This window comes from Hippocampus comes, unplaced genomic scaffold (genome assembly GCF_001891065.2).
Source record: "Hippocampus comes isolate QL1 unplaced genomic scaffold, H_comes_QL1_v1.1 scaffold302, whole genome shotgun sequence".
In the NCBI taxonomy this organism is placed as follows: domain Eukaryota; kingdom Metazoa; phylum Chordata; class Actinopteri; order Syngnathiformes; family Syngnathidae; genus Hippocampus; species Hippocampus comes.
The window spans coordinates 36,983-51,648 of record NW_017806275.1 but is presented as its reverse complement, the minus strand read 5'-3'; the positions used below and the strand labels follow the sequence as shown (position 1 = coordinate 51,648).

Below are 14,666 nucleotides of genomic sequence, written 5' to 3'. Positions count from 1 at the left end.
AGTGGGTACTTTAAAAATTAAACAGTGATGGGTTTTTTGTACGGAAAATACAAAACTATTTCTCAAAGAAAATGAAGAAAGGACCACCATGTTTTAACTCAAAATAACCTATTTTACATGAATTATAAAACTGTAAGTAAAATTTAAAATTTATCATTTAAAATCGGTGAATTTGTTATCATGAAATTAAGAACATTTAAAAATAAGCACACACAATGATTCTATGATGAAAGTATTACAACTACTAAAATGATGATTTCATGATCCAAATAAACTATATTAGCGATTTTGCACGCACCACCATCATTATTATTATTGTTAGATTTGTACTTAATATTGGGCACGATGTGACCCTTGTGCCTGATTCCAAATGAAAGCTGCCCCCTCCCACCCCCGGCCGCTGTCGCGTCTCCGAGCAACATTTTTACTTTTTTTTTTTTTCCATTTCATTCTCCCTTTATTCCGACATAGTGAAGCAAAGTTTCTGCTGAAAAGAGCTTTTTTTTCAGCACGGCTTTTTAATGGGCAACTTTTACATTCGCCCATTTGCATTGGCCAATGTCATCTCTCGCCCGCCTCCCGAAATCCAAAGACAAAGGGTGTGAATAAAAGTCCGGCTCAACTTTGAAGCGTGGCGTCGCTTCAAAGTTTCCCCCAAGGCTTTTGGGGGGCTTTTCAGCACAAGCCAGTCGCTAGACACCCCCACCCTTTTCTCAGGGGTGGGAAGGGAGCAGGGGGCGTCGTGGTTGTGGTGGTTGGAGGTGGGGGGGGGGGCGCCCTCGCCCCACAATACACTTCCTCCCCCTCCAAACACACACACACACACACACACACACACACACACACACACACACACACACACACACACATATGCTGGTCTTTTTGTGACTATAAGAGCTAAATGGAAGCCTGCGCGTTCTAGACCAGGCGATCCTGGTCCTCCAGGGCGCCTCATCTGCATGTTTTCCATGTCTGACTCCTCCAACACACCTAATTCAAATGAGCAGAATTGTTATCAGTCGTGTTGGACATGGGAGACATCTGAAACATGCAGGATGGAGGCCCTCCAGGATCCGAGTCGGTGACCCCTGTTGTACTACATTCTGCAGTACCTGCTGGAATTTGAACGTCGACCTCTATCTGTCGGACTAAATTTCAACCCTAACCCTTAAAAGTTATTTTTTCCACACTAACATGTAATTAAATCACACGTAGTGTGCAAATTGCCTCTTGCCCTGCCAAGCACTCTGACATTTGGATTTTGGCCTATTTTGCTGCCACTTCCCTTCCCTCCCATCGCCGTTCTCTCCTGCTCACTTTGTGTGCTTAATAATTCTCAAGAGCCCCCACCCTCCCACCTTGTATTTTTTGTTTTAGTTCTTACTTGCCAAGATGGGGAGATGTTGATCATTGTGAGGCCTTTGGATAGTGACTGAGGGTGACAGAACATAGCTTCAATTGACTTGTGTGTTGAAAGGAAAACATCATCATCAGCGTTATCATAGCGAAGCGGAGAAGAGGAAACGAGACGAAAGCAAGCCGCTTTTCTCAAAACTACCAACTTCCTTTTTCACGGTGACACCAAATGTGCGACAGCGATAACAGTAAGAGCCAGACGCTCTTGTCAGACGCAGTTGCACCGCTGCCAGTGTCGGTCGAGGATGAGAATGCTCGATGAGTCTAGATGAAGTTATGATTATTACATTAGTCGAAATGGTCACCTGAATGCGGATTCATCTTCTCATCAAATCGACATTAAATCGATTCACAAAGCAGAAAGCGGCGGTAGTTCCCTCTAGTGGAAAATAGCTCAAAATGCATGCTGATTTAATCATCTTGGCAGTTGTAGTTGATGTTTTACTAAATGTTACACCCCGCGCCAAGAATAATGTTAAATATATGATAGTGTTTAAAATGAAGACAAAAAGCCCCACATTTCTATTTTGTGTTGAAAAATTATCAGAAATTGTCACGAACTTTTCAAGCGTTAACGGTACCCATTTCTTCACTGTTGGGTCGTCGCTGTTCTTTGACCTTTTTTTTGTATTTTCATGGCATGTAACTTTATTTAAAATGGCTGTGACCTGTGATTCATCGACTCGTGTACTGGTAAGCGCTAAGATGAACATAAAATAAAAATCGATCGATGTGTTCTTTCCGTCGGCGATTGATGACGTACAATTGACGCGACGCGCTGTCAGGAGTCCTTGGCTGCTTTGCTGGGCCTGCTGGAGGTGAAGCAACTTTCCTTCAACGCGTAAGCACGTCGACAAAATGCACACTTGGACCCATTTGTATCGAACTGTCGCCACGGTAAGAGTCCCACTCGTTAACCCGAACAACGACGTTCGTTGTCGACCCAAAAAATTTTTGGTTTTGTTTTGTTTTTTTCCTCCTCCTCCCGCTGCCCGGCTAGCTTGTCGGCTAATATCACCGCACTCAAAACACGTAATAGACCTGTTTTGATACTTCAGCAAACAAATGATCCACATAGGTGATATGCGATATCAACTTCAGACGTTATGGTTTGATTCACTCACCAAACCGTTTTATACACGCCCAGAAAGTTTTCATTAACGTGTCTTAACAATCAGCTCGCTGGCATCGCTTCGCTAAGGTTACCCAGTTGCTTGTGTTGTAACTTCGTAGGCTGCTTGGATCCAAACTCATGTGTCAACACTTTTTGGGGGGTTGTCTTACAGACCCAATTTCAGTGAAGTTGTCTTAAACAAAAACAGAATACAATGATTTGCGAATCATGTCGCTCCAAAGACAACGTGCATAATGTTCAAACTGATTAACTTTATTTATTGATTTATTTATCAGCAAATAATCATTAACTTGGAATTTTATGGCTGCAACAAGTTCCAAAAAAAGCTGGGACAGGGTTTTGTTTACCACCGTGTCACATCACCTTGTCCTCTCAGAACATTCAATAAACGTTTGTGAAGTCAGGAGACTAATTGTTGAAGCTTTGTTGGTGGAATCCTTTCCCATTCTTGCTTGATGGACAGCTTCAGATGTTCAACAGTCTGGGGTCAATCATGATAATGCAGTACTTGTGTAAAAAGTTGGCTTTCACAAAGATTGGCTTACAGTCTGTGTCGCCTTGCAGCACTTGTGACTTGTTTTGTTGTTTGTGTGTGTTGTTGCCGTCGCCGCACAGCGAAGTCACCAGCTCCCTTGCAAGCTGCACGGAGCGGCCGTATTGTCAGTCCGGACGTACGCTGATAAAGCGCCGAGTAAGAAAACGCCGTCACGTCCTATTCTGTGCAAAGTCCAGCATGTGGCAATCTTCATCCTGAGATCTCGATTTTCTGATATTTTGTTGACTTCTTATTGTTTGCGTCACAGTCGATGCGGACGTCACAGTGGTCGGTTCCGGTCCGGGTGGCTACGTCGCCGCCATCAAAGCCGCCCAGCTGGGCTTCAAGGTGAAAGGATGCCTCAAATGTTGTCTTTCCGCTGGCTGCGCTTTTCCACACACGGGTGTACACTCAGGGAGAGGGATGGGAATTGAAACCCGGTTCGTGTGGAGAAGCGGTTCCCAGAGTTGTCAATTCCTCGTAGAACCTGTCACGTGGCAAAAGATTGATGATTGGTCGCCAGCCAATCGTGAGGCACACATAGACAAACAACCGTTCACAATCACACCTCGGGACACTTTAGAGTGTTCCATTAACCTACCGGGCATTTTTGAGACATGGGAGGAACCCCACGCAGGCACGGGGAGGACATGCCAACCCCACACAGGAAGGCCGGGGGCCGGGAATCGAACCCCGAATCTCTGCACTGTGAGGCAGATGTGCTAACAAGTTGAGCACTGTGCCGGCAATCATTTTTATGTCTCCCGCTCTCTCTCTAGTTTTTAGTAATATGTTTATTTTTCTGTGTGTGTGTGTGTGTGTGTGTGTGTGTGTGTGTGTGTGTGTGTTAGCATTAGGACTTGCATTCATATGAGGACTTTTTGTCTTGACAGACAGTTTGTGTGGAGAAGAACGCCACATTGGGCGGCACTTGCCTGAATGTTGGTTGCATCCCCTCCAAAGTAGGACACCCGCAATTGCATTTTTCCATCATTTTTGTTGCAACCAAGCATTTGTCGTGAATTGGGGGGTGTGTGTGTGTGTGTGTGTGTGTGTGTGTGTGTGTGTGTGTGTGTGTGTGCGTGTGTGCGTGTGTGCGTGTGTGTGTACTCGCAGGCCCTTCTGAACAACTCGTACTTGTATCACCTGGCTCACGGCAAAGACTTTGAGAGCAGAGGCATCGAAAGTAAGACGGAAGGATACTCCGACTGGTTCCAAGCCCAAAGGGAAAAAAAATCTCGTCACAACGCCGTTTGTTTTTCCAGTTTCCGGCATCTCCCTGAACCTCGAAAAGATGATGGCGCAGAAAAGCGGGGCGGTCAAAGCGCTCACGGGCGGCATTGCGCATCTCTTCAAACAGAACAAAGTAAGAGCGCCTTCCCTCTTCCCCCTCCGCCCTCGTCAGCCCCGCTGACGCGGCGACGCCCTCTCCCGGCAGGTGACCCACGTCAGCGGCTTCGGCAAGGTGACGGGAAAGAACCAGGTGACGGCCATGACGACCGACGGCGGCGAGCAAGTCATCAACACCAAGAACATCCTTATCGCCACCGGCTCCGAGGTCACGCCCTTTCCGGGAATTCAGGTAAGCCCCCGTCGCTTGCTTCCACGACGTCGCCGAGCAGCTCCAGCGTTTTTCTGGCACTCTGTGTGAACGGCACCTACGTGGAATCAGGAGTCCAATGAGGCCTGTGTGGTTTTTTTTTTTTTCTTTCCACATAACGGGATGATGCACAAACACAAATTGATTAGGATTCAGTCAGTGGTTTGATGTCTTAACATCCGTCGAAAACTGCCAATACCCGAAAATGCATCGAGCGAAGGGAGAAAATAAAGGTGTGGCGTGACAGGCTGAATATGGACCAGAGTTTTGGGCTGGCGTGGCCACTTTAGAACGCCTTAGTGTCCGCTGTGAGTGTGTGCACATCATGCACAGAAAGACGAGAGTGAGAAATCTGTTGGGGAAAATATTGGACCTGGACCGGGCTTTTCTGGTGCCATGGCAGCTTTAGAGCGCCTCATTGTTGCAGGGTTGAAAAGCCCGAGGATGATCCCCCAAAGTACTCCAGAGAAAACCCACGCAAGTGGCAAATGGCAGATTGGTGGAGGGGAAAAAAAAAATCTTTTGTCTGTTTTTGCCTGGGCAGATCGACGAGGAGACGGTGGTGTCATCAACGGGCGCGCTGTCCTTGCGGAAAGTTCCCGAGGAGCTGATCGTGATCGGCGCCGGCGTCATCGGAGTGGAATTGGTGGGCGTCGTCGCCACCGCCGCCGTCACGTGACGCATCGTCTCCCAACGGGGTGGCGCCGCTGACCCGGCGTCCGCCTCGTCTCGCCACAGGGCTCCGTGTGGCAGCGTCTGGGCGCCAAGGTGACCGCGGTGGAGTTTCTTGGCCACGTGGGCGGCATGGGCATCGACATGGAGATCTCCAAGAACTTCCAGCGCATCTTGCAGAAGCAGGGCGTCAAATTCAAGCTGGGCACCAAGGTGCTGGGCGCCACCCGGAGGCCCGATGGAAAAATGGACGTGGCGTGAGTCTCGCCGCCGTCCCGCTGACATCCGCGCGTCCCAACGCCTCGCGGTGCTCCTGCTTTGGGATACGAGTGACCCCCCTCCCACGTCGTCAAGCCCACTTTTTGAGATTCTTTTTTCTCCGCCAACGAACGGAACGACTAATATGCGCCTTACAGATTTTGATTATAAATTTTGCTCAATATTTTGATTGCCGCAATGAAATGAAGCATTATCATTGACGACATTTACATCTGCTCTCGGCTGTGCCGCGTAGCTAATCTCGGCTTTTCTCAGGCAGCATTCAGCCAACCAACAGCGGCCAAATGCGTGGTTGAAGCTTCGTTTAGTCGCATCAATAATAAGCGAGCAAACCCAGTGGCAGGAGCCTATACAGACTTTAGATTAAGTATTGATCGTCATCATTTATTGGCCGCAAGGAGCAGCACAATGGTTAATGATTTCATTACTGAATGATTTACATTTTACCTATTTTAAAAAAAACAATTTTTGTTGTTTTATTTGTGAGGCTGCCAAAAGTGTTATTAACAGTGAATGAATTTTTCCAAAATCTGGGGGAGGGGCGGCGATTTTGGAAGGGTTCAATGGCATTTCCCTCTTTGCGGTGTCAGCGTGGAGGCGGCGGCCGGCGGCAAAAACGAGACGCTGACGTGCGACGTGCTGCTGGTGTGCATCGGCCGGCGACCGTTCACGCACGACCTGGGCCTGGAGACCGTGGGCATCCAGCTGGACAACCGTGGGCGCATCCCCGTCAACGGCCGCTTCCAGACCAGCGTACCAAGGTATGTCCCTTCGTCACCTGGCCCGCATGAGCTTCATATCGAATCCCACAAAAATTCAACTGCCAACTCCCCGCCGCCCTTTTAGCAAATTTTTTTAACATGCATGCCATTTTGAAAGAATTTGATCAATAAAAAATTAATTAGAAAATATATGTAATTACTTGTTTTTTTTTCTTTCCTTAAATGACACTGAGGTGCATTTGCATTTGTTTTCTTAGGCAAAGGAGAAACTTCTTATCGATCCCAAAACTGAAATAGCACCTTGAGAAAGAATGTTGCAAATGCTGAAACATCATTTGGGACACATAGCGAGAGAGACATTTTGGCATGAAAAATGTGAGGAATAGTACGATCGAATACAGGTAGTTTTTCTTCAAAACAGTGATTAGCTTTTTGGAACGAGACCAACTGCCAAGAATCCAAATGTCTGCATCGGTAAATTTAATTGGTTTTCAAAGCGGGGGAGGAAAAAAAAAGTCCTGCCAAAGGATTGGATTTAATCCAAAAAAATAAATAAAAAGTTTGTTGCACAATGCCAATGTCACGTGCGCCCCCCCCGGTGTTTGTGGCGGCAGCATCTACGCCATCGGTGACGTGGTGGCGGGGCCGATGTTGGCGCACAAGGCGGAGGACGAGGGCATCATCTGCGTGGAGGGCATGGCGGGCGGCGCCGTGCACATCGACTACAACTGCGTGCCCTCCGTCATCTACACGCACCCCGAGGTGGCCTGGGTGGGCAAGACCGAAGAGCAGCTTAAGGAAGAGGTCAGCTCGTCCTACTTGATTGCCACCGAATGTCTTCCTTCAACCTGCAAACTCCACACAGGAAGGCCGGGGCCGGAATCCAACCCTGCACCGCTGTACTGCGAGGCGGACATGCGAACCACTCGTACGCCGTGTCGTCCAAATAGATGCATAACATCTCTATTTACATGTGTGTCTACTTGAATCCGGCCCAGGCCTTCTCGTGTGGACTTTGCATGTTCTCCCCGTGCCCGTGTGGGTTTTTTCCGGGTACTCTGGTTTCCTCCCACATTCCAAAAACATGCGCGGTAGGTTGATTGAACCCCTTAAAATTGCGCGATTGGCTGTGCGCCCCCCTGACCCCCACGCTACCCAAGGACGGCTGGGATGGGCTCCAGCACGCCCGCGACCCTCGTGAGGGGAAGCGGATCAGACAGCGGATGGTTTAAATGAATCAGTCGTCCAATTTTTAGGGCAGGTTCCCCGATCCGGGTGACGTCATTTTTCCTGCTTGCAAACTTCTGCTCTTCTTGTCACCGCTCAGGGCGTTCCCTACAAAGTGGGCAAGTTCCCGTTTGCCGCCAACAGCCGCGCCAAAACAAACGCCGACACGGACGGCCTGGTCAAGATCCTGAGCCACAAGGAGACCGACAGGATGCTGGGCGCTCACATCCTCGGAAGCGTAAGGCCTGCGGCGCGCGAGCTCCGCGCCACCGCCGGCGCCGCAACTTTGATTCCGCCGTAACGCCGCCGCGTGCTTGTGGCCTGTAGGGGGCGGGAGAGATGATCAACGAGGCGGCCCTCGCCATGGAGTACGGCGCATCGTGTGAGGACGTCGCCAGAGTCTGCCACGCCCACCCGGTACGTCATGGCTCACGTCCTCCACTAAGACTGCGGTAGACTGTAATCTTAGACTCGAATTACACATGACCTCGACTTTTTGATGCAACTCCTGCCGCAAAGGTGTGGACACCTGTGGAAAAATGAAAGCCTCTTTTTGTTGCAGACGGTGTCAGAGGCGTTCAGAGAAGCCAACCTGGCCGCCTCTTTCGGCAAGGCCATCAACTTCTGATCGTCTTTGTCGTCGTCATCTTCGTCACACGCCAGAACAGGAAATTGCGCCAGCGGGAAAGTCCCACCTCCAAATTCGTACTCCTCCAGACCTCCAAGCTTCTTCTTCTACTCTTAATTTTCTGTGTACACATTGACATAATCAAGAGAACTATTATGAGTAGGCGTTGTTGTTGTTTTTTTTGGGGGGGGTCATTATTTACAATTGAAAGTTAACAGTTGCCTTTGTGATGGTGTTGGTAAGCAGAAATATGCATCACGAAGTTCTCAGCGCGTTGTTTTGAAATGCTCGAAACGCACCGGATCGCTTTTATTTATTTCTACTTCCTGTACGACGGCGCTTAGCACGCGTCGTTCGAGCCGGCACTTTACTGGCATTTAGGACATTTATTCCAATTCCGAAAATAAGTCGATAAATAAATACATCATCATGTGGTCAATAACTGTGCTTGATGTTTTTTTGTTTTTTTTTTGGTTTGTTTTTTTGAGCTTTACAACTTGAAGACACTGCAAATATGTGGCATGTTGGGAGAAAAACTCTTTAATGGGTGGCTTTTATCTCGCACGTTAAGCCGTGACAAAAAAAACAAAAAAAAACGAGATATTTGGCTCTTTTTATGCAAACACGTTCTGTTGTGGCGGCTCGTAACTTCTATTTGTTTGAGGTGGACTACTCATCTTCAAGGTCTTGATGAGCAGTTTCCCTTTTTTGTTTTTGGGGGTCCAGCTGGAGAACAACGTCACCAAGCAGCACCGCCAATTGAAATCTCCATTGCAAGTGTTCAAAGATTGACAGCGGGCCCGTTGTTTCCTTAAGAGCAAACCGCTCCTCTGTTTGAATAACGCGTGTGTGCCGAGCAGGCGTGGCACCGCCGCCGCTGCTGCGGATTGAAGCTATTGAAGCCGAAGCAGCGAGAAAGGCACGAAAGCAACCAGGGCAGCACGTACAAGTGGAAATACTCATGGGGGGAAGAAAAAAATGAACACCGTGCATTCAGGTACACTTTTGTTTTCGGAGTGAGTCCGTCTGTTAAAACTGGATGCAAATGATTTTTGCCGCCGTGGCTTTTATTTCGTCTTTTTTGCTTTTCCAGCGTGCGAGTGACATCATCAGGCTGTCGCCTTTTCGCATGAAGCCGACAAGTGAAAAGCGGTCATCCCGGAGCGTTGCCCCGCGTCCGTTGGAACATATGAGCAGAAAAGTCAACAGCTGAGGGCACGTTTGCCTGTTTCTCTCCAAAGCGTTTTTTTTTTTTTTCTTTTTGTGAGTCAACTTGACAGAATGTGGACAGGTTTCAAGAGGATGTTGTTTCTGCGGGAACATTGAATATCCTTTCTGCGGGAAGCGCTCAGATGTCACCAAAACTGATCCACTATTAAGACTAGACCCTTGACCCTGGTTAGATGAGGTCTTAAACCGACTTTTGACGGGTTGTTAGTTGTTATTGGACTCGGCCTATTGAGAGTAGAATCTCAAATGAGTGAAACGAGAGTCAAGATTTCGTCAGACTAGTCCAGGGGGTCTCCAACTCCGGGCCTGCAGGGCTACTGTCCTGCCTGTTTTCCGGCTCCCCCAGCTGCAACACATCTGATTTAGACGATCAGCTCTGAAGCAGCATTAGAACGATCCTGATGATTTGAATCAGGTGTGTTGCTCCTGGGAGAGCTGGAAAACCGGCAGGACAGTAGCCCCCCCAGGCCCGGAGTTGGAGACCCCTGGACTAGACGAACGTAGCTTCGGTTAGCCTCGTCTTGAGTGTCGCATCAACTTCAATAGACTCCGATCTCCGCCTGGTTGGTCTGGAACCTAGACCGAGTTAAGACTACAATCTCAGTGAGACGTGACTAAATCCTCCACGTAGTTACTGTGTACTGGAACCCGGACCTCCTTAGACCAGACCGAAATCGACTAAAGTTAGGATCTAAGTTGGGCTCGAAAGTATACAAAGGTTATGTAACCTAAACCAAGGAGGACAAGAACAGAGGCCGAGTTAGACCAGGACCTATACCTGGTGGGACTAGACATATTTAGGTTGCAGTCTATAAATAGTGAGCTAAACCTCGCACCCGACGGACTCCGTCTCAGACTTGACATATCCTAGGTGTAGTGCATCGAGTTCGGCCCAGCCTCCACCAAGTCAGACTCCAACTTTGTGCTACTTTGACTAAACCACACCGTGGTTGACTCGAATTTAAACTTGATGAGGTCAGAAACGAAGCCGAGTTGGAGTTGAACCTAAAACCGAAACCTAGCCAGGCTACGAGGACGCAAAACTAGCTGGAGTGGGATCTACAGCAATGGAGGTCAGACAGGAAACTGCACAGAGCTGTACTCTGACCAGTTAACTTGCAATCAGCACCTCGTTAGCCGAGAACCTAGACCTGGTTCCACTAGAACAAAACCTTATTTAGCGTAGAACCTAAACCTAGTCAGACTAGTACATAAACTTATTTGGAATAATGTAATAGAGAGAAGACGCTGGACCTGGTTAGACTACGTTATATCCTTGACTAGGACTCGTACCTGGACCGAGTAAAACTCAAAGCTAAATATAGTTAGACTGAGATCTAAGTGAGACCAGACAAGAACCCAGACTGAATATTGAGCCAAAGCTACTTAGTTTTGAGACTAAATCTTGGTGTTGGACTAGAATTGTTAACTAGCATCAGGAAGCGACGTGTACCGATGAGCGTGGTCGGTCGAGAGCATATCGGGAGGGAGGAGACGTTTCCTCTTTCATGGATCTTAAAATGTTTTTCGTTCTCCACCCTCGGCGTGGCTTCCTCCCTTCCTTCCTCGCTCGCTCGCTCGCTTGCTTCCTTGCAGTCCTCGCCGCACTCCGCAGAGCTGCGACCAAGTGAAAGCGCCTCACCAACGTCCCTCGCGGACCGTCCCGTGACATCGGTGAGTAAACGTCATGTTGACTCTGCGTTGTTGAATTTGGCAAATGTGCGACGGAGCAAGCGAAGGAACGTGTTTGTCTTGTTCAAAACTTAACGCCACAAACGTCCCCGGGCTGGAGCTCGGCGTGGGCGTTTGTTAATGAGGGTCTTCTGCAGTCCAGTCTTTGGGTTTCGTGGCATTTCATCCTCAGAGTGTTCAACTTTTTGTTCTTTGTTCTTGATCAATCGAAGGGGTTTCATTTCAAAATAATGGATGCTATTTTTTTTTCATCATATTTGTCAAATATGGTGAAGTAGCAATTATGAAGACGGATCCTATTTTTAATGTACACGTGCAGTTATCGCTTTACCGAGACAATTAAAAATGTTCGAAATGGAATTGAAATCGTTACATATAATTATTTCAGCCAACCAAATATGGGGGAAAACGAGGGTCAAGTGGCCATCTTTGAAAATATGCATGTGTAAAATGGTATGTTGATTTGATTATTTACAATTATTCCGTTGACAATTTTTGTGTGAAATTAATAAAAGTGTATATAGACTTATGAAACATTTTCATGAGCCAATTTGGGGGAGGAAATGTCGAAGCATTAAATATCATTGAAATTGTATGATTGAATAGCTCCTTTAAAAAAATGCTTTGAGTAAATCATTTAATGCGTTTCATGACAAACAAATCACCTTTCAAATACATCTGAACACATGCTATGGGAAAGGAAACACTTCTTGAAGGCAGCACCTTACAGGAGTTTCGATGTGAAACCTTCTCGGTGGGCTGGATGGGACGAGACTGGACTGGATTTGGGTTTTAGTGTAGCAAGTTGAAACGAATTCCGTTTCGGGTCGACTCCAACGAGATAAACATTCAATTGTGGTTGTCGCCGAACCAGATTCCAAGTAAAAATCTTTGCCAAATCCCAAGCAGTCTGAGCAGATGACCACATCGGAAGTTCCGTGGTCATGCTCTTCTTTTCTCACTTCCAGAACCCTCGTCTTCAACATCATTTTCACCATCATCATCATGTTGCGGGCTTCTTCTTCATCTTCATCATTATCATCATCCATCTCTGACATCTTCCATACGAACACGTCAGCCAGTGACATCGTTCACGGAATCGTCGAGAGAATTCCATGTTGGTAACACATTCACACACACATGCACACGCACACACAATATCACATGCCTGATATGAAGACCGAAGCAGAAAAACATAAAAAAACATTTAGGCAAGAACTTAAACCTAACTAGCCTAGTGCTTATCTTTATTTGGACGAGACAAAACCAGTCAGGTTCCGGAGCGGCTTGGATAGCAACTGCAAAAGCCTACAGCTGAGCCGAAAATAAACGGAACAAATCACATGATGAGCGGGCCTTGTCCTGTTGTCCACGTCTACTAGCCGCAGTTTAGCCGTAGCGTCTACTCCTGTGGACGCAAAATATCTCTCGGACAAGGTCAAAGTTTTACTCTCCAATACTTTTACACTTGGTGGTCAGGGTGCTTTTTTTTGGGGGGTGGGGACAACATGTCGTGGGCCGCTCAAAAATGAATGCCAGGATGCAAATGGCCCCTGGGCCGTAGTTTGGACACCACTGAAAACCGATTTAGTATCTAATGGGGTTGGGGGTCGGATCATCCATTATTTCCCCAGTCCTGTCGGTGTCAGTCATGCACGTTACAAAGTGTCTTCCAGCAAGATGAAGGGGATGAGTTGAGCGTCGGCGTTGAGCTGTGCGCACGTGTTGCAGTGCCAACCTGGGCCGTCTACGTGCTGGCCGCGGTGGGCGCGGTCGTATTCTTGCTGGTGGTGTGTTGCGTGTGCGCATGCTGCTTCAGAAGCCGTCGGAAGAAACGACGGCAGAAGCCGCCGGAGCCCCTGGTGAATCTCCGGTCGCCCGGCGGCCAGTCCAAAGGCAAGCTGGTGAGAAGAACGCCCAGACCGTCGCCACGTTGCCACGGACCGCCCTAATATTGACGGTTGCGATCAGGTTCAACCCGGCGCGGGCGACGTCAACTCCGGCGCCTCCGAGCAGCCGCGGGGCAAACTGCTGTACTCGCTGGAGTTCAACGCCGCTCTCTCCGAGGTGACGGAAATATTTGAGCAGCGTGCCTTTCAAGTGAACCCAACGAAATTGCGTGTCTGTGTGTGTGTGTGTAGCTGATGGTGGGCGTGAAGCAAGCGAGCGGCCTGAAGGCCATGGATGTGGGAGGAACTTCCGACCCCTACGTCAAGGTCTACCTCCTGCCCGATAAGACAAAGACCTGTGAGACCAAAGTTCTGAAGAACACGCTCAACGCCACCTTCAACGAGACCTTCACCTTCCAGGTACGACCAGAAGACACGCCGTTCGCCTTTGGGGAGTCTGGGACATGAACTCCAGCATGTCGGCCCCGATTCTGAGGTGGTCCGACGTCGCTTGATGTACAAAAGGAGACGAGAAGCAAAGTGTCGTTCAAGCTTGAATCTCTCTGTTGTTTTGTTGTCAGATCTCCAAGGCCAATTTGATGAAGTCGACGGCTGTACTTCAAGTTTTCGACTTTGACCGCTTCTCCAAACACGACATCATTGGAGAACTGCGCCTAAAACTCGGGCAAGTAGACTGGAATCACGTCATCGAGGAGTGGAGGGACCTCAACGAGCCTGCCGACATGGAGGTCAGACCTCAACCCAAGCCTAGTTCTCGTTCCCGTATTTTCACGACCGTACGGCGCACCGTATTAAATGGCACCTCTCAGTGACATCCGCCTTTCCTCGATCTAACCGGCGTGTCGGCACAACAACAGTCGGTCAAGCGGACCCCTCATCGAAGTCGCATAACAGCATTCGCAGATTTTGGAACGCACACAAGGCCACCCGCATGATTAGGCGCCCCGTCCATTTTGGGGACTTTTAAGTGTGCCTTTTGGTAGTGAAAATAAGGTAGCGACAACCTGAACCTAGTTGAGACTCCAAGTCTGAAGCGCTTATCCTCCTGTGGGTCGTGGTTTGGGCCGGAGCCTATCTCAGCTGTCTTCGGGCAGTCGGCAGCCATCTGAACGTCACCCGATTACTTCTTCTGAATCCAGGAGGAGAACCTCGGTGAGATCTGCTTCTCTCTGCGTTACGTTCCGACATCCAGCAAACTAACCGTGGTCATCCTGGAAGCCAAAAACCTCAAGAGCACCGACCTGGATGGAAGCTCAGGTTAGTAATCCGGCGAAGTGCGACTCCCTGTCCTCAAGGGGGCGTGGCCCGGTACCTCGCATAGTTAACAGCAACCGGAGCAGGGCCGGATACAATATTACCAACGGCTCTGATGTGACAGCATATCAGAAGAAGATGAGATAAGAATGACATCAGAGCCATTTGATTCGCTGTTCAATCTGTCCATGTGCTCTCCTTTGTAGGCTTCGGTTATCGGTTTTGTCAACTTGGATTAGAATATAGATAACAATAACACACACACAGACACACACACACACACACACACACACACCTATCTTTTTTTATTTTTATTTTTTTTAACCGTTCCGCCCCTCAAAGTCGACTTGGGATTAGCCCGGACAA

General features: G+C 48.4%; 2 protein-coding genes across 2 annotated transcripts; both read left to right on the top strand.

Annotated features, from left to right (window-relative positions):
• The first annotated feature begins 2,177 nt into the window (after nt 1–2,177).
• dld (deltaD) lies at nt 2,178–8,656 on the top strand. The gene is made up of 14 exons (XM_019857687.1): nt 2,178–2,313; nt 3,167–3,242; nt 3,355–3,434; nt 3,980–4,048; nt 4,203–4,272; nt 4,352–4,452; nt 4,525–4,668; nt 5,231–5,332; nt 5,425–5,615; nt 6,228–6,398; nt 6,974–7,163; nt 7,687–7,824; nt 7,914–8,003; nt 8,149–8,656. Exons 1-14 carry the CDS (start codon nt 2,275–2,277, stop codon nt 8,212–8,214), a joined length of 1,527 nt encoding a protein of 508 aa, XP_019713246.1. The 5' UTR covers nt 2,178–2,274; the 3' UTR covers nt 8,215–8,656.
• Nucleotides 8,657–9,875: 1,219 nt separating this feature from the next.
• Nucleotides 9,876–14,361, top strand: LOC109507937 (synaptotagmin-1-like). The gene is made up of 8 exons (XM_019857688.1): nt 9,876–10,517; nt 11,060–11,118; nt 12,105–12,253; nt 12,868–13,040; nt 13,108–13,203; nt 13,278–13,445; nt 13,607–13,774; nt 14,186–14,361. The coding sequence occupies exons 3-8, from the start codon at nt 12,142–12,144 to the stop codon at nt 14,306–14,308; spliced, it is 840 nt and encodes a 279-aa protein (XP_019713247.1). The 5' UTR covers nt 9,876–10,517; nt 11,060–11,118; nt 12,105–12,141; the 3' UTR covers nt 14,309–14,361.
• Nucleotides 14,362–14,666: the final 305 nt, after the last annotated feature.